Consider the following 20,118-nt stretch of genomic DNA (forward strand, 5'->3'; position numbering starts at 1 on the left):
TGGGGCCATCAGTGAGAGTTGCAGAGAGGCCAGAGGACGCCACAGTCAGTCTTAAAAATTAACTTTATCATGGAATCCATGTGGGCCAGGAGGAGCAGATGTTTCCCCATTGCCCCCCTCTCACAGGCTCCAACCACCCCTTCTGACCCCTTCCCTGTCCCCTCCTCCGCCATCCCAGCCCCCTCTCACCAGACCCAATCCTCCTCTCCACCCCAGCCTCAAATCCCCTCCCTCTCACTGACCCCTCCCCACCCAACACCTGCCAGATTCAGGCAGGAGACTATCCTGGGTTATTTAAATGAAGTCTGGGAGCTTACACAATGATACATACCACAATTTAAATTGGCCATTAAAAATTGCCCCTAGTGTAGGTAGGCGGTAGGAGAATGGTGGGGATGTGGTAGAGAATATGGGATTAATGTAGGATTAGTATAAATGGGTGGTTGTTGGTCGGCACAGACTCGGTGGGCCGAAGGGCCTGTTTCAGTGCTGTATCTCTAAATAAAAAATAAAAATCTCAGTTCTGTGACATGAGCAGCTGGTCTCCAGCTCATGCTGGTTTGGATGCCAAACGTGGATTGAGAATCACCTGGTGGGGAATCTCAGACACTTTGCCATTGCTCTTGTTTTTGTTCAGACTGGATCACCTAGTGAACAGCCCTTGGTACAAATGCTTCCCAACAGCTGAGGTTTTTCATCCCCAATGTTCTGTTTTCTCCTAAAGGCATACTCATAGTGCACTGTGGATTCCTCACCCAATCCATCCCCCACCTTCAGTCTGCTCTGGACAGTGAGTAATGGTGGCTACTGCAATTTGGGAGTCACAGCCCAGCTGGCCTTGTCCTTTGCCCAATATCCATACCTTTGGACTTCCAGCAGGAAGATCGCCGTCAGCATTCCCTCTGTCGGCCCTACTGAGATCAGGTAACACAGAGCAGGCCAGAATCCAAATCTGGGACTCTCCTGCTCTGAATGGCTTCATGTTGTGCTACACGGGGCATTTATCCAATGATTATGGGGAGAGGGGAAGGGGGCAGTGACTGACCACAGACCTGTGAGACCGAGATGAGTTTATTGTTGAAGTGAACATTCTCACAGGGATGGGTGCAGCAGTGCTGGACTAGGCCCCTGTGCGAGGATCTTAATTGAGCTTTCAACCAGGTGGCTTCGGGTTGCCAACTCTGGTTGAATGCAATCCTGGAGGTTCCATCATATGACCTCCCGCCTCCAATCACCACGCCCCCCACCCACCACCCAGTCAAACAGCCACATCTCCAATACTTTTGGAACTAATAAATCAAGGTGTTCAAAAGAAAATGAAAACACAACTTTTTATTAATGCCTCTGTGTTTTTATTCTCCAGGGTTTGCTCCTCGCAATATCCAGGAGGGGTTAATCTTTAATTCCTGGAGTGTGCAAGACAATCCTGGAGGGTTGGTAACCCAAAGGAGGCATCAGCTATCCCCCACCAGACATTCCTTCAACCGTCAACCCCACAGGTCCCAAACATTCAATCTAAAATGTCTGGATCCTGTGATTCTCACGGTCACTAACAATGATGTCCCCTCTGCAGAAGGCTACACCCTCAAGACCTTTGACCTGCCCATCCCCCGTCCCCCAGCTCCCAAATGCCTGCAGGAAGGTTCCGTCTGGCCGGAAGAGCTGGACCCTGTTGTTCCCGCTATCTCCCACCAGAATGTTCCCCTCGTGGTCCAGCGCCACGCCGCGCGGGTACCTGAAGTGGCCCAGGGCTGTGCCCTCGCAGCCAAACTTGCTGAGGAATCTCCCGGTCTTGTCAAAAATCTGGACGCGGTGGTTGCCACTGTCGCTGACCACCACCTGGTTCCGTGTGCCAATGGCCACATAGTGGGGCTGGTCCAGCTGGCCATCCCCCGTGCCCCGGCGGCCAAACTTACGGACAAAATGGCCATCCGGGGTGAAGAGCTGCAGGCGGTGGTTGTCCTTGTCGCAAACGTAGATGAGGCCGAGGCAATCAACAGCTACGCCCCAGGGGTAACTCAGCAGCCCGTCACTGGTGCCTTCGCGGCCAAAGGCCCGGATGAAGCGCCCCAAGCGGTCGAAAAGCTGCAGCCGGTGGTTGTAACGGTCAGCGATGATGATCCAGCCCTGGTTACTGACGGCGACACCAGCCAGGCAATCAAACTCCCCCTCACTGCTTCCATACGACCCAAAGCTGCGTAAGAAGCGGCCTCCTGTGTCAAATACCTATTTGAGAGAGTCACAAGTATCTGTAATCATTTGGTGGGGCTGGTGAAGGGGCTAACTACAACCAATAATCTCTCAATTAAAACAAGTTTTTTTTTAAAAAGATCACACACTGAAATAAAACTCTTCTCTGCGAGCTGAAGTGTCATGCACATGTCATGAATCGCAACATTCCTGCGACCAACTCAAAGATACTGGGCTCACTGTTTATACTAGAGAAGCGAGGCTCATTGTGTAAAAGAACATAACATAAGAAATAGGAGCAGGAGTCGGCCATTCGGCCTGTCGAGCCTGCTCCGCCATTCAATAAGATTATGGCTGATCTGATTGTGGCTTCAACTCCATTTTCCTGCCGGCCCCCCAGAACTCTGACTCCCTCGTAGATCAACAATCTAACTCAGCTTTGAATATATTCAATAACCCAGCCTCCACTGCTCTCTGGGTAGAGAATTCCAAACATTAACGACCCTCCAAGAATAGAAATTCCTCCTCATCTCCGTCTTAAATTGGTGACCCCTTATTTTGAAACTCTGCCCCCAGTTCCAGATTCCCCCACAAGAGGAAACATCCTCTCAGCAACTACTCTGTCAAGGCCCCTCGAATCTTATATGTTTCAATAAGATCACCTCTCATTCTTCTAAACTCCAATGGGTATTGGCCAAACCTGCTCAACCTTTCCTCATAAGATAACCCCTTCATCCCAGGAATCAGCCAAGTGAACATTTTCTGAACTGCCTCCAATGCAAGTATATCACTCCTTAAGTAAGGAAACCAAAATGTACACAGTACTCTAGATGTGGTCTCACCAATACCCTGTACAGTTGTAGCAGGACTTCCCTACTTTTATACTCCATCCCCCTTGCAATAAAGGCCAGCATTCCTAATTATTTGCTGTTCCGACATGCTAACTTTTTGTAATTCATGTGCAAGGACATCCAGATCCCCCTGCACAGCAGCATTCTGCAGTCTCTGTGTAAATAATACTCTGCTTTTCTATTCTTCCTGCCAAACTGGGCAACCTCACATTTTCCCAAATAATACTCCAACTGCCAAATTTTTGCCCACTCACTTAACGTATCTATATCCCTTTGCAGACACTTTGTGTCCTCCTCACAACTTGCTTTCCTACCTGTCTTTGTATAATCTGCAAATTTGGCTACAATACACTCGGTCCCTTCATCCAAGTCATTAATACAGATTGTCAATATTTGAGGCCCCAGCACTGATCCCTGTGGCACTCCATGAGATATAGTTTGCCAACCTGAAAATGCCCATTTATCCTGACTCTCTGTTTCCTGTTGGTTATCCATGCTAATATATTACCCCCAACACCATGAGCTCTTATCTTGTGGAGTAATCTTTTATGTGGGCACCTTATCAAATGCCTTTTTAAAATCAAAATAGACTTCATCTACTGGTTCCCCTTTATCCACCCTGCTTGTTACATCCTCAAAGAACTTTAATATGTTGACTCTGCCTGATTACATTATGATTTTCGAAATGTCCTGCTGCTACTTCCTTAATAATGGATTCCAGCATTTTCCCAATGACAGATATTAGGCTAACTGGCCTATAGTTTCCTGCTTTTTGTCTCCCTCCTTTCTTGAATAGAGTTGTTACATTTGCAATTTTCCAATCTGTTTGGACGTTTCCAGAATCTAGGGAATTTTGAAAGATTACAACCAATGCATCCACTATCTCTGCAGCCACTTCTTTTAAGACCCAAGGATGCAGGCCATCAGGTCCGGGAGACTTGTCTGCCTTTAGTCTCATTAGTTTTTCAGTACTTTTTCTCTAGTGATAGTGATTGTTTTAAGCTTCTCCCTCCCTTTTGCCTCTTGATTTTCTACTATTCTTGGGATGCTATTCGTGTCTTCTACTGTGAAGACAGATACAAAATACCTGTTCAAAGTCTCTGTCATTTACTTGTTTTCCATTATTAATTTCACAGTCTCATCCTCGAAGGAACCAACATTTACTTGAGCTACTCTCTTTCTTATTATATGCTATAGATTCTGGGCGAAGTTTACACTATAGATACTGGATTCACTGTGTATACCATAGATTCTGGAGTCACAGTGTATACTATAGATACTGGGCTCACTGTGTGTACTATAGATACCGGGCTCACTGTGTATACCATAAATACTGGATTCACTGTGTATACTATAGATACTGGCCTCGTGTGTACTATACATACTAGATTCACTGACTATACTATAGATACTGGGCTCACTGTGTGTACTATAGATACTGGGCTCACTGTGTGTATAGATACTGGGCTCATTAAATATACCAGAGACACTGACCTCACTGTGTACAATAGATACTGGGCTCACTCTGTGTACTGTAGATACTGGGCTGACTTAGTGTATTATAGGTACTCCATTCACTGTGTATACTATAGATACTGGGCTCACTGTGTACACTATAAGTGCTGCGCACACTGTACTATAGATACTACATTCACTGTGTGTACTACAGATATTAGGCTCACTGTGTGTACTTTAGATACGAAGCTCACAGTATATGCAATAGATAGTGGGCTTACTCTGTGCACTGTAGATATTGGGCTCATTGAGTATACTATTGATATTGGGCTCACTGTGTGTACTATAGATACTAAGTTCACATAGTGTACACTATAGATACTGGGCAAACTCTGTGTACTCTAGATACTGGGGTCACTGCTTGTGCTATCAATAATGGGCTCACTGAAAAAACAGTAGATACTGGGCTCACGGTGTACACAATAGATATGGGGCTCACTGAATATGCGATTGGTCCTGGGCTCACTCTATGTACGATAGATACTGGGCTCACTGTGTGTACTATAGATATTGGGCTCACTGTGTATACAATAGATACTGGGCTCATTGTGTGTACTATAGATACTGGGCTCACTGTGTATACAATAGATATTGGGCTCACTGTGTGTACTATAGATACTGGGCTCACTGTGTATACAATAGATATTGGGCTCACTGTGTACTATAGATACTGGACTCACTGTGTATACTATAGATACTGGGCTCACTGTGTGTATTATAGATATTGGGCTCACTGTGTATACAATAGATACTGGGCTCACTGTGTATACTATAGATACTGGGATCACTGTGTTTAATATAGATACTGGACTCACTGTATACTATAGATACTGGACTCACTGTGTATTATAGATACTGGGCTCACTGTGTATACTATAGATACTGGGATCACTGTGTTTAATATAGATACTGGACTCACTGTATACTATAGATACTGGACTCACTGTGTGTATTATAGATACTGGGCTCACTGTGTTTACTATAGATACTGGGCTCACTGTGTATACTACAGATACTGGGCTCATTGTGTTTACTATAGATACTGGGCTCACTGTGTATACTATAGATACTGGACTCATTGTGTATGCTATAGGTACTGGGCGCACTGTGTTTACTATAGATACTGGGCTCAATGTGTGTATTATAGATACTGGACTCACTGTGTATACTACAGATACTGGACTCACTGTGTTTACTATAGTTACTGGACTCACTGTGTATGCTATAGGTACTGGGCTCACTGTGTGTACTACAGATACTGGACTCACTGTGTTTACTATAGATACTGGGCTCACTGTGTGTACTATAGATATGGGGCTCACTGTGTATACTATAGATACGGGGCTCACTGTGTATGCTATAGGTACTGGGCGCACTGTGTTTACTATAGATACTGGGCTCAATGTGTGTATTATAGATACTGGACTCACTGTGTATACTACAGATACTGGACTCACTGTGTTTACTATAGATACTGGGCTCACTGTGTTTACTATAGATATGGGGCTCACTGTGTATACTATAGATACGGGGCTCACTGTGTGTACTGTAGATACTGGACTCACTGTGTATACTATAGATACTGGGCTCACTGTGTGTATTATAGATATTGGGCTCACTGTGTATACAATAGATACTGGGCTCACTGTGTATACTATAGATACTGGGATCACTGTGTTTAATATAGATACTGGACTCACTGTATACTATAGATACTGGACTCACTGTGTATTATAGATACTGGGCTCACTGTGTATACTATAGATACTGGGATCACTGTGTTTAATATAGATACTGGACTCACTGTATACTATAGATACTGGACTCACTGTGTGTATTATAGATACTGGGCTCACTGTGTTTACTATAGATACTGGGCTCACTGTGTATACTACAGATACTGGGCTCATTGTGTTTACTATAGATACTGGGCTCACTGTGTATACTATAGATACTGGACTCATTGTGTATGCTATAGGTACTGGGCGCACTGTGTTTACTATAGATACTGGGCTCAATGTGTGTATTATAGATACTGGACTCACTGTGTATACTACAGATACTGGACTCACTGTGTTTACTATAGTTACTGGACTCACTGTGTATGCTATAGGTACTGGGCTCACTGTGTGTACTACAGATACTGGACTCACTGTGTTTACTATAGATACTGGGCTCACTGTGTGTACTATAGATATGGGGCTCACTGTGTATACTATAGATACGGGGCTCACTGTGTATGCTATAGGTACTGGGCGCACTGTGTTTACTATAGATACTGGGCTCAATGTGTGTATTATAGATACTGGACTCACTGTGTATACTACAGATACTGGACTCACTGTGTTTACTATAGATACTGGGCTCACTGTGTTTACTATAGATATGGGGCTCACTGTGTATACTATAGATACGGGGCTCACTGTGTGTACTGTAGATACTGGATTCACTGTGTATACTATAGATACTGGGCTCACTGTGTATACTACAGATACTGGGCTCATTGTGTTTACTATAGATACTGGGCTCACTGTGTATACTATAGATACTGGACTCATTGTGTATGCTATAGGTACTGGGCGCACTGTGTTTACTATAGATACTGGGCTCAATGTGTGTATTATAGATACTGGACTCACTGTGTATACTACAGATACTGGACTCACTGTGTTTACTATAGTTACTGGACTCACTGTGTATGCTATAGGTACTGGGCGCACTGTGTTTACTACAGATACTGGACTCACTGTGTTTACTATAGATACTGGGCTCACTGTGTGTACTATAGATATGGGGCTCACTGTGTATACTATAGATACGGGGCTCACTGTGTATGCTATAGGTACTGGGCGCACTGTGTTTACTATAGATACTGGGCTCAATGTGTGTATTATAGATACTGGACTCACTGTGTATACTACAGATACTGGACTCACTGTGTTTACTATAGATACTGGGCTCACTGTGTGTACTATAGATATGGGGCTCACTGTGTATACTATAGATACGGGGCTCACTGTGTGTACTGTAGATACTGGATTCACTGTGTATACTATAGATATGGGGCTCACTGTGTATACTATAGATACTGGGCTCACTGTGTATGCTATAGATACTGGGCTCACTGTGTATACTATAGATACTGGGCTCACTGTGTATGCCATGGATACTGGCCTCACTGTCTATACTATAGATTCTGGGCTCACTGTGTATGCGATAGATACTGGGCTCACTGTGTATGCTATGGATACTGGGCTCTCTCTGTATGCTATAGATACCGGCTCACTGTGTGTACTATAGATACTGGGCTCACTGTGTGTACTGTAGATACTGGGCTCACTGTGTATATCATAGATACTGGGCTCACTGTGTGTACTACAGATACCGGAGTCATTGTGTGTACTCTCGATACTGGGCTCACTGTGTATGCTATAGATACTGGGCTCACTGTGTATGCTCTAGATACTGGAGTCACTGTGTTTACTATAGATACCGGGCTCACTGTGCATGCTATAGCTACTGGGCTCACAGTGTGTATTCTAGATACTGGGCTCACTGTGTGTATTATAGATACTGGAGTCATTGTGTATACTATAGATACTCTACTCACTGTCTGTGCTATAGATACTGGACTCATTGTGTGTCCTATAGATACTGGACTCACTGTGTATGCTATAGATACTGGGCTCACTGTGTGTACTATAGATACTGGGCTCACTGTCTATACTGTGTGTGCTACTGGGCTCACTGTGTGTAATATCGATACTGGACTCATTGTGTGTACTGTAGATACTGGGCTCACTGTCTGTGCTATAGATACTGGACTCACTGTCTGTGCTATAGATACTGGACTCATTGTGTGTAATTCTAGATACTGGACTCACTGTCCATTCTGTGTGTACTATAGATACTGGGCTCACTGTGTGTACTATAGATACTGGGCTCACTGTCTATACTGTGTGTGCTACTGGGCTCACTGTGTGTAATATCGATACTGGACTCATTGTGTGTACTGTAGATACTGGGCTCACTGTCTGTGCTATAGATACTGGACTCACTGTCTGTGCTATAGATACTGGACTCATTGTGTGTAATTCTAGATACTGGACTCACTGTCCATTCTGTGTGTACTATAGATACTGGGCTCACTGTGTGTGCTATAGATACTGGACTCATTGTGTGTAATTCTAGATACTGGACTCACTGTCTATTCTATGTATACTATAGATACTGGACTCACTGTCTGTGCTATAGATACTGGACTCACTGTCTATTCTGTGTATGCTATAGATACTGGGCTCACTGTCTATACTGTGTGTACTATAGATACTGGACTCACTGTCTGTGCTATAGATACTGGACTCATTGTGTGTAATTCTAGATACTGGACTCACTGTCTATTCTGTGTATGCAATAGATACTGGGCTCACTGTCTATACTGTGTGTACTATAGATACTGGGCTCACTGTCTGTGCTATAGATACTGGACTCACTGTCTATTCTGTGTATGCTATAGATACTGGGCTCACTGTCTATACTGTGTGTACTATAGATACTGGGCTCACTGTCTGTGCTATAGATACTGGACTCATTGTGTGTAATTCTAGATACTGGGCTCTGTCTATACTGTGTGTACTATAGATACTGGGCTCACTGTGTGTAATATCGATTCTGGACTCATTGTGTATGCTCTCGATACTGGGCTCACTGTGTGTCCTATAGATACTGGACTCACTGTGTATGCTATAGATACTGGGCTCACTGTCTATTCTGTGTGTACTATAGATACTGGACTCACTGTCAGTTCTGTGTGTACTATAGATACTGGGCTCACTGTCTATACTGTGTGTGCTACTGGGCTCACTGTGTGTAATATCGATACTGGACTCATTGTGTATTCTCTCGATACTGGACTCACAGTGTGTCCTATAGATACTGGACTCACTGTGTGTACTGTAGATACTGGGCTCACTGTATGTACTATAGATACTGGGCTCACAGTGTGTATTATAGATACTGGGCTCAGTGTGTGTATTATAGATACTGGAGTCACTGTGTATACTACAGATACTGGGCTCACTGTGCGTACTGTAGATATTGGGCTCACTGTGTGTACTGTAGATACTGGGCTCACTGTGTATGCTATAGATACTGGGCTCACTGTGTATGCTATAGATACTGGGCTCACTGTGTGTAGTATAGATACTGGACTCACTTTCTATACTGTGTGTAGTATAGATACTGGGCTCACTGTGTGTACTATAGACACTGGACTCACTGTCTGTGCTATAGATACTGGACTCATTGTGTGTAATTCTAGATAATGGACTCACTGTCTATTCTGTGTGTACTATAGATACTGGGCTCACTGTCTATACTGTGTGTGCTACTGGGCTCACTGTGTGTAATATCGATTCTGGACTCATTGTGTATGCTCTCGATACTGGACTCACAGTGTGTCCTATAGATACTGGACTCACTGTGTGTACTATAGATACTGGGCTCAGTGTGTGTATTATAGATACTGGGCTCACTGTCTATTCTGTGTGTACTATAGATACTGGACTCACTGTCTATTCTGTGTGTACTATAGATACTGGACTCACTGTCAGTTCTGTGTGTACTATAGATACTGGGCTCACTGTCTATACTGTGTGTGCTACTGGGCTCACTGTGTGTAATATCGATACTGGACTCATTGTGTATTCTCTCGATATTGGACTCACAGTGTGTCCTATAGATACTGGACTCACTGTGTGTACTGTAGATACTGGGCTCAGTGTGTGTATTATAGATACTGGAGTCACTGTGTATACTACAGATACTGGGCTCACGGTGCGTACTGTAGATATTGGGCTCACTGTGTGTACTGTAGATACTGGGCTCACTGTGTATGCTATAGATACTGGGCTCACTGTATGTACTATAGATACTGGGCTCACAGTGTGTATTATAGATACTGGGCTCAGTGTGTGTATTATAGATACTGGAGTCACTGTGTATACTACAGATACTGGGCTCACTGTGCGTACTGTAGATATTGGGCTCACTGTGTGTACTGTAGATACTGGGCTCACTGTGTATGCTATAGATACTGGGCTCACTGTGTATGCTATAGATACTGGGCTCACTGTGTGTACTACAGATACCGGAGTCATTGTGTGTACTCTAGATACTGGGCTCACTGTGTGTAGTATAGATACTGGACTCACTTTCTATACTGTGTGTAGTATAGATACTGGGCTCACTGTGTGTACTATAGATACTGGGCTCACTGTGTTTACTTTAGATACTGGGCTCACTGTGTGTACTATAGATACTGGGCTCACTGTGTATGCTATAGATACTGGGCTCACTTTGTGTAATATAGATACTGGGCTCACTGTGTGTACTATAGATACTGGGCTCACTGTGTTTACTTTAGATACTGGGCTCGCTGTGTTTACTATAGATACTGGGCTCACAGTGTATGCTATAGATACTGGGCTCACTGTGTGTACTACAGATACTGGGCTCAGTGTGTGTATTATAGATACTGGGCTCACTTTGTGTAATATAGATACTGGACTCATTGTGTATGCTCTAGATACTGGACTCACTGTATGTCCTATAGATACAGGACTCACTGTGCGTACTATAGATACTGGGCTCACAGTGTATGCTATAGATACTGGGCTCACTGTGTGTACTACAGATACTGGGCTCAGTGTGTGTATTATAGATACAGGGCTCACTTTGTGTACTATAGATATGGAGTCACTGTGTATACTATAGATACTGGGCTCACAGTGTATGCTATAGATACTGGAGTCACTGTGTGTACTATAGATACTGGGCTCACTGTGTGTACTATAGATACTGGGCTCACTGTGTTTACTTTAGATACTGGGCTCACTGTGTGTACTATAGATACTGGGCTCACTGTGTGTACTATAGATACTGGGCTCACTGTGTTTACTTTAGATACTGGGCTCACTGTGTGTACTATAGATACTGGGCTCACTGTGTGTACTACAGATACTGGGCTCAGTGTGTGTATTATAGATACAGGGCTCACTTTGTGTACTATAGATATGGAGTCACTGTGTATACTATAGATACTGGGCTCACAGTGTATGCTATAGATACTGGAGTCACTGTGTGTACTATAGATACTGGGCTCACTGTGTGTACTATAGATACTGGGCTCACTGTGTTTACTTTAGATACTGGGCTCACTGTGTGTACTATAGATACTGGGCTCACTTTGTGTAATATAGATACTGGACTCATTGTGTGTCCTATAGATACAGGACTCACTGTGCGTACTATAGATATTGGGCTCGCTGTGTTTACTATAGATACTGGGCTCACAGTGTATGCTATAGATACTGCGCTCACTGTGTGTACTACAGATACTGGGCTCAGTGTGTATGCTCTAGATACTGGACTCACTGTATGTCCTATAGATACAGGACTCACTGTGCGTACTATAGATACTGGGCTCACAGTGTATGCTATAGATACTGGGCTCACTGTGTGTACTACAGATACTGGGCTCAGTGTGTGTATTATAGATACAGGGCTCACTTTGTGTACTATAGATATGGAGTCACTGTGTATACTATAGATACTGGGCTCACAGTGTATGCTATAGATACTGGAGTCACTGTGTGTACTATAGATACTGGACTCATTGTGTGTAATTCTAGATACTGGACTCACTGTCAGTTCTGTGTGTACTATAGATACTGGGCTCACTGTGTATGCTATAGATACTGGAGTCACTATGTATACTATAGATACTGGACTCATTGTGTGTACTATAGATACTGGGCTCACTGTGTGTACTACAGATACTGGGCTCAGTGTGTGTATTATAGATACAGGGCTCACTTTGTGTACTATAGATATGGAGTCACTGTGTATACTATAGATACTGGGCTCACAGTGTATGCTATAGATACTGGAGTCACTGTGTGTACTATAGATACTGGACTCATTGTGTGTAATTCTAGATACTGGACTCACTGTCAGTTCTGTGTGTACTATAGATACTGGGCTCACTGTGTATGCTATAGATACTGGAGTCACTATGTATACTATAGATACTGGACTCATTGTGTGTACTATAGATACTGGGCTCACTGTGTATACTATAGATACTGGACTCATTGTGTGTACTATAGATACTGGGCTCACTTTGTGTACTATAGATACTGGACTCATTGTGTGTACTATAGATACTGGGCTCACTGTGTATACTATAGATACTGGACTCATTGTGTGTACTATAGATACTGGGCTCACTGTGTATGCTATAGATACTGGAGTCACTATGTATACTATAGATACTGGACTCATTGTGTGTACTATAGATACTGGGCTCACTGTGTGTACTATAGATACTGGGCTCACTGTGTTTGCTATAGATACTGGGCTCACAGTATGTATTATAGATACTGGAGTCACTGTGTATACTACAGATACCGGAGTCATTGTGTGTACTCTAGATACTCTGCTCACTGTGTGTAGTATAGATACTGGACTCACTTTCTATACTGTGTTTACTTTAGATACTGGGCTCACTGTGTGTCCTATAGATACAGGACTCACTGTGCGTACTGTAGATATTGGGCTCGCTGTGTTTACTATAGATACTGGGCTCACAGTGTATGCTATAGATACTGGGCTCACTGTGTGTACTACAGATACTGGGCTCAGTGTGTGTATTATAGATACTGGGCTCACTGTGTGTACTATAGATACTGGAGTCACTGTGTATACTATAGATACTGGGCTCACTGTGCGTACTGTAGATATTGGGCTCACTGTATGTACTATAGATACTGGGCTCACTGTGTGTATTATAGATACTGGGCTCACTGTGTGTACTATAGATACTGGGCTCACTGTGTGTACTGTAGATATTGGGCTCACTGTATGTACTATAGATACTGGGCTCACTGTGTTTGCTATAGATACTGGGCTCACAGTGTGTATTATAGATACTGGGCTCACTGTGTGTACTATAGATACTGGGCTCACTGTGTGTACTGTAGATATTGGGCTCACTGTATGTACTATAGATACTGGGCTCACTGTGTTTGCTATAGATACTGGGCTCACTGTGTGTACTATAGATACTGGGCTCACTGTGTGTACTGTAGATATTGGGCTCACTGTATGTACTATAGATACTGGGCTCACTGTGTTTGCTATAGATACTGGGCTCACAGTGTATTATAGATACTGGGCTCACTGTATGTACTATAGATACTGGGCTCACTGTGTTTGCTATTGATACTGGGCTCACAGTGTGTATTATAGATACTGGGCTCACTGTGTATGCTATTGATACTGGGCTCACTGTGTGTACTATAGATACTGGGCTCAGTGTGCGTACTGTAGATACTGGAGTCACTATGTATACTATAGATACTGGGCTCACTGTGTTTGCTATAGATACTGGGCTCACAGTGTGTATTATAGATACTGGGCTCACAGTGTGTATTATAGAGACTGGGCTCACTGTGTATGCTCTAGATACTGGGCTCACTGTGTGTACTGTAGATATTGGGCTCACTGTGTGTACTATAGATACTGGGCTCACTGTGTGTACTGTAGATACTGGGCTCACTGTGCGTACTGTAGATTCTGGGCTCACTGTGTATACTATAGATACCGGTTCAATGTGTGTACTACAGATACTGGACTGAGGACTATCAATTCCCAGTTACCTCTGAATTGCAAATATCAGGTTCTGTGGTCATTATTTGTAGCCTGACCCTCAATTCTACATATACTTAAGAACATAAGAACTTAAGAACTAGTAGGGGGAGTTAACATTATGGTTGCTCGAGTGAGCTCCACCATTCAATAAGATCATGGCAGATCTTTTACTTCATCTCCACTTACCCACCTTATCCTTGTACTTGACTGATTTCGGTTTATAGGTTGGTAGTTGACAGAACATGTCATTGACATCGTACCTGAACTCTGTGATTACTGCTGTCTGCCACCACCAAGTCACCTTCTGGGGTCACAGCCACCCCTCTTGGCCAGGTGAAATGACCCAGGTCACTTCCTTTTGATCCTATTTTGCATTTCATGCGCCCTTTCTCTTGATAGTGGAGCAGGAGACTGTGACCAGTCATTCGGAAACCCCGCAGATGGTTGCCAGTGTCCAGCTGTTCAATCACTAGAGTGTGGGAGTCCGTGAGGCCTAACATGTTTGACCTTTGCCCTTCCTGTGTCCTTGAGGTTAACATGTTAGTGGATGTCTTAGGCAGGAGGCTGGATGTTATAGCCGGTGGGGGATACATTTCAAAGCTGTTTGGCGTTGAAGTGAGGCATGGATAAGACCTCTGAACTTGATGTCTGGATAAACTGGAAGAGATGAGCGGTGATGTTGTTGAGTCTTTTGTAACCCAGGATACAGTTCCGAAATTAACAACATTAGAGTAGAGAGCAGCGCTGGGCACGAACGTGAGAACTTGTGGCCGCTCCCGTTCCAGCTTCTCCAACTGCCTGATCTGGTTGATCAGCTCTTTGGACTGCTTCTGCAGTTGCCAGAGTTCAGTACCCAGGAGGCTGCCACTGTCAGCTAACCTGCTGTCAACACAGTCACAGTGGCTGGTTACAGTGGCCAACCCAAGCTCCAGTTCCTCCTGCTTTCTCCAAAGAGTCCTGTGCGCGCTCTGTACCAAGCTGCCCACCTCCAGAATCAACACACGCTCCCGTTCCTTTAGCTCGGCAATGTACTGCTCCACGTTGCGGCTGATCTCGGCTCGCACCGCCTCTCCATTCTCCTTCAGTGTCACAGACCTCCACTCCAGTGTCTCGAGGGCACCAGAGAGCTTGGGGATGGACCTTCTCAACTGGGACACCAAACTCCTGAGCTCCAGCCGCAGCCGTTCCACATGTAAGTGATGGCAGGAATGGCAGAGCTGCTCCTGGCAATGGTGGCACAAGGCCAGCTCCTTCTTCAGGCCGCATAAGCCACAGGTAAGGATCCCATCATTGGCCTGGCTGGTGATTTGCCCCATGGGGATGTCCAGAAAGGCAAGAATGGTTCTGTTGCTTGGGAACCCAGCGACGCCTTCTCGGGGGATCCTGTGGACCGTCCGACACTCGGGGCATTTCACCTTCTGGCGGTCTTGGTCCGCCAGGCCGTTCAAGCAGGGATCCTGGCAGAAGGTGTGCTGGCAAGGCAGGAGCTTGGGCCTGGTGTAACGCTCTAGGCAAACCGAGCAGGTCAGCAGCTGCTCAACCAGTAGACGGTTCATTTCCTGCTCTTTGCAGCCTGCAGATAATAAAAGCCGAGTTATAGCATCTTTCCCTCCTCCGCATTGTAACTCCACCACCCATTGAACTGCAAGGGTCAGGAGGCATCCAGAAAAGAGTTCTGATTGAACTGATCTCTTCCAGGTCAATGACTGAGGCCTGTATTTGACCTCAGCACCTTCAGGCCTGGCCAGGGAACCGCCAGAGTTCCTACACCTGATTGTACAGGTGTATACATCAGCTGACAATATCCTCTCAAAACCCCTTCAATTCAAGCCTTCTGTATCAACATGCTCTCCTCCCCTCTCGGTTTTAATTGCATCTCTTCTGCTGGTGCTCTTTTATCCCCAACCCCAAAGCACTGCTCCCAGCTGCAACCCTTTTCATTCAGTGCCTTCTTCTGTTCTGTATTATTCCCATACATTCCACCTTCCCCTTCCGTCATTCCCATCCAACCCCCTTCCGTCTCCCTTCATTTCCATCCATTCCTCTTTCCCAATCCCTTTTATTCCCACCCTTTCCTCCTTCCCTTGCACTTTACTCCCATCAATTTCCCCTTCCCTCCCCCCTTCAGTCCCATCCATTCCCTCTCCCCTCTTCCCATATTCCTATCCATCCATCCACACCAATTCTATGCTCCGGCAATACTGTTTCAGGGTGGAACACAGTCGGTAGGTTGTGTGGGAATGGTCAGACATGGGAAGAGATTCAAGTCCTAGGCAGATTTAGCCTTTATCAAAAAAAAACTAACCGGACAAAGGATGGAGAGATCAGCTTCCTCAGGATTGAGTGAAACTGAGGAATTGTTGAAGGAGGACCAATGTTGAATTGGATTGAAAGAGTGAAGGACATCACAGTTCCGAGGCATACAACCCAGAAACCCGAGGCACTATTGGAGGGTGGAGGACTTGACAGACCTGACAGAAATAAAACTTTATGTTGATCCAGCTTCAGTAAAGAAAATCTGGAGTAAAACCTAACCGGAATGGTCCCATCCTCTGGCATCCTGGGTTCTCGCTGCCTGAAGCAGGAATTAAGGGAAGAAATGGTAAAACGGAATTGTCCGTTGGCCAGGAATGTGCAGCTCATTAATTTTCCATTGGCATTCACAGGAAATGCAAAGATGAATCTTCCAATCTCAATGCTAAAGCATCTGTACAGGAGTAAAACAAGCTTTCAAACAAAATATTTGTTCCCAGCTGGTGGGCGACTCTCACAAGGCTTTGAGAACGTGAGGGTTATGAGTTCTTTGTGCAACTGGGTGGCTTCAGAGTCCACTTGCGAATAGCACTGTGGGACTGGTGTCACATGTAGGCCAGACCATTTGGAGTGGCGTATTCCCTTCCCTACAGGATGCTAATGAACCAGTTGGGTTTTTACAACAATCTGACAGATTTCAAGGTCATTCTATCTGGTGCCAGCCAAGGAATTACCAAATTGCTGCCCTCCTCTAAGCTTCTGTGAAGCTCTGGACCAATGCAGCTTTGCAATAACTGCAGGTATGATGCTAACTCAAACACTTCAGCTTCACATAAACTATATAGAACCTACAGCACATCAACAGGCCACTCAGCTCAACTGGTCTATACCTGTTCTTATACACCACACAAGCCTCCTCCCATTCTACTACCTTATCCCATCCTGCCCATATTTCCTTCTATTGCCTTCACCCTCATGTTCTTACCTAGGTTCCCATTAAATGCTTTAATGTTCTCTGCTTCAGTCTCTCCCTGTGACAGCGAGTTCCACATTCTCACCACACTCTGTGTAACGAAATTCCTCCTAGCTTCTTTGATCTGTTAGTGACTATCGTATATTTATGCTCCCTTATGCTGTGATCACCCACAAGAGGAAACAGTTTCTCCATGTCCACTCAGTTGAACCCCTTTGTAATTTTGAAGGTCTCTGTTAGGTCTCCTGTCTGTCCTTTCTTTCCCATAGAAAAGAGCTCCAGCCTGGTCAACCTTTAAATTTGGTGCTCACAACTTCCACAGATTTGTGTGTGACTGCCACACGGGCACTGTTCGGGGCTGTTGCTGTATCAGTCCACACAGCACAGTCGGGCACAGACCCATAGATCTTGCACCACAGAAGGAGACAATTCAGTCTGTCGGTCCAGCAAAGCCTCGATTTTAAAATTCCCATCCTTGTTTACAAATTCCTCTGCAGCCTCCCCCCTCCCTATCTCGGTAACCTCCTCCAGCCCCTCAACCCTCCGAGATATCTGCGCTCCTCTAGTTCTGACCTCTTGAACATCCCAGATTTCAACTGCTCCACCATTGGTGGCTGTGCCTTCAGTTGCCTCGGCCCCAAGCTCTGGAATTCCCTCCCTAAACCTCTTCGCCTCTCTACCTCGCTATCCTCCTTTAAGATGTTCCTTAAACCTACCTCTTTGACCAAGGTTTTGGTCATCTGCCCTAATACCTCCTTTTGTGGCTCAGTGTCAAATTTTGTCTGATAACGCTCCCGTGAAGCACTTTGCGATGTTTTACACGTATAAAGGCGCTATATAAATGCAAGTCGTAGTTGCTTTCCCCCATCTGGAATCAGCAAATATTAGTCACTGGCATCTTTACAAGAGCAGCATGAGGAGGGTGAGATATTTCCTGGAGGTGTCATGTGCACCATTTGGGTGCAATGGTATAGCGGTTATCTTACTGGACTAGTGACCCAGAGACCTGGACTAAATCCAGAGAACATGAAATCAAATTTGAATTCAGTTTTTAGAAATCTGGAAATAAAAAGCTGGTCTCAGTAAAAGTGACCACGTAAAACCAGGTTATTGTACAAACCCATCTGGTTCACTATTTGTCCTTTAGGAAAAGAAATCTGTCATCCTTACCGGCTCTGGTCTATATGTGACTCCAGACGCACACCAATGTGGTTGACTCTTAACTACTCTCTGAAGTGGCCTAGCAAACCACTCAATTGTATCAAACCCGCTACCAGCTGTTCAAGAAGAAGGCCCACCACCTCCTTCTCAGGGCAATTAGGGACGGGCAATAAATGCTGGCCCTGCCAATGACGCCCACAGCGTGAGAATACATTTAAAGAAGCCAATGCAATGGGATTGCTGATAAAGAGTAAAAATCCATCCAAACAATTTCTGAGGACCGAGCTGGGGCTGTGGTTCCTTTAAGAGCAAAGCCAGGAGGTGTAACCCAACATGCAGCTTCAAAGAAAACAGACAGCAACCTCAGGCTCTAAAATAAAACAGTATGAAATCCAGTAGGACTCTGCTAATTCCTCCCACATACAGACATTCACGCACACACACACCCCAATGTGAGTGTGAAACTGACTCAGAAATGAGTAATAAACTCACCAACCAGAAGAAAAACCCTCTCTTTAAATATAAATACCTCCGACTGCTACCCTCGGGCTGGCTGTGCTGTTCTCTCTGGAACCTGCTCCATCACAGTGAGTGGGCTCCGATCCTTTGCCTCCTGCCTGTTGTGGCTGTTTACCTGCTCCTGATATCCAAGAGATTGATGGTGAGCCTGCTCTGTAAGGAGAGAAGCTTTACACCTGATCCGACAGACACTGGATCCTCTCCCTCCACGGATCACCTCCCCCAGAGAGGAGAACACTTTCAGCTCTAGGGGGAGACAGCGACAGAGGGAGAGGGAGAGGCACACACAGAGAAAGACAGACAAAGAGAGACACATAGAGAGAAAAACACACAGACACACAAAAAAAGACAGACAGCAACACACAGAAAAAGACAGAAATGCACACAGAAAGACAGAGGGAGAGATAGACAGAGACACACATGCATAAAGATAAAGACAGAGAGAGATAGGCAAATATAAATAAAAGACAAACAAGGAGAACGAGACAGCAAGCACACAAGACAGACGTAGAGAGAATAATCGTAAGAAACAGAGTAAGAGAAAGAGCTTTCACTCAACAAACATCATTCCTGCAAAATATCAACCTCTTTCCAAAGATGTCTCACTGCAGATACAACTCTGCCATTTTCCAAAGGTTCATAGATCTGAGCACAGGTGAGCCAAATCCCTATTTTGAATTCCTTTTAAGGTTTTAGGGAAGAGAGACATGCCAGAGAGGGGCAGGGGATTGGGGGTCAGACGCCCAGAGAAAGGTTTCAAGAGAGAGTCCTAGAGATGGAGGGAGGGATCCCAGAACAGGTTATCTCAGAAAGGATGCCCCAGAAAGGGGTGCCAGAGAGAAGGCCCGGAGAGAGAGGGAATCCCTAAGAGGGATTCCAGAGAGGGGTCCCAAAGGGAAGTCCCAGAAAGAGCCAGCACTGTCCCAGGGCCAACATTGCTTCTTC

At 44.9% G+C, this 20,118-nt stretch overlaps 1 protein-coding gene across 1 annotated transcript; it reads right to left on the minus strand.

The window, feature by feature from the left end:
• Positions 1 to 1,515: 1,515 nt before the first annotated feature.
• Positions 1,516 to 14,511, minus strand: LOC137372414 (RING finger protein nhl-1-like). Its single transcript, XM_068036303.1, has 3 exons — positions 14,454 to 14,511; positions 14,276 to 14,340; positions 1,516 to 2,226 (listed from the first exon to the last, which is right to left on the minus strand). Exons 1-3 carry the CDS (start codon positions 14,509 to 14,511, stop codon positions 1,516 to 1,518), a joined length of 834 nt encoding a protein of 277 aa, XP_067892404.1.
• Between the last annotated feature and the right edge of the window lie 5,607 nt (positions 14,512 to 20,118).

This window comes from Heterodontus francisci, chromosome 7 (assembly GCF_036365525.1).
Source record: "Heterodontus francisci isolate sHetFra1 chromosome 7, sHetFra1.hap1, whole genome shotgun sequence".
In the NCBI taxonomy this organism is placed as follows: domain Eukaryota; kingdom Metazoa; phylum Chordata; class Chondrichthyes; order Heterodontiformes; family Heterodontidae; genus Heterodontus; species Heterodontus francisci.

Bases quoted from the DNA above. Each gene is read 5' to 3' on its own strand.
- LOC137372414 (XM_068036303.1), bottom strand. From the start codon at position 14,511: ATGTTCTGTCAACTACCAACCTATAAACCGAAATCAGTCAAGTACAAG. The intron at 14,341-14,453 runs GTAAGTGGAGAT...TATGTTCTTAAG, and splicing joins CAAGTACAAGGATAAGGTGG to TATATGTAGAATTGAGGGTC. The intron at 2,227-14,275 runs GTAACTGGGAAT...TCTCTCAAATAG, and splicing joins CTGATATTTGCAATTCAGAG to GTATTTGACACAGGAGGCCG.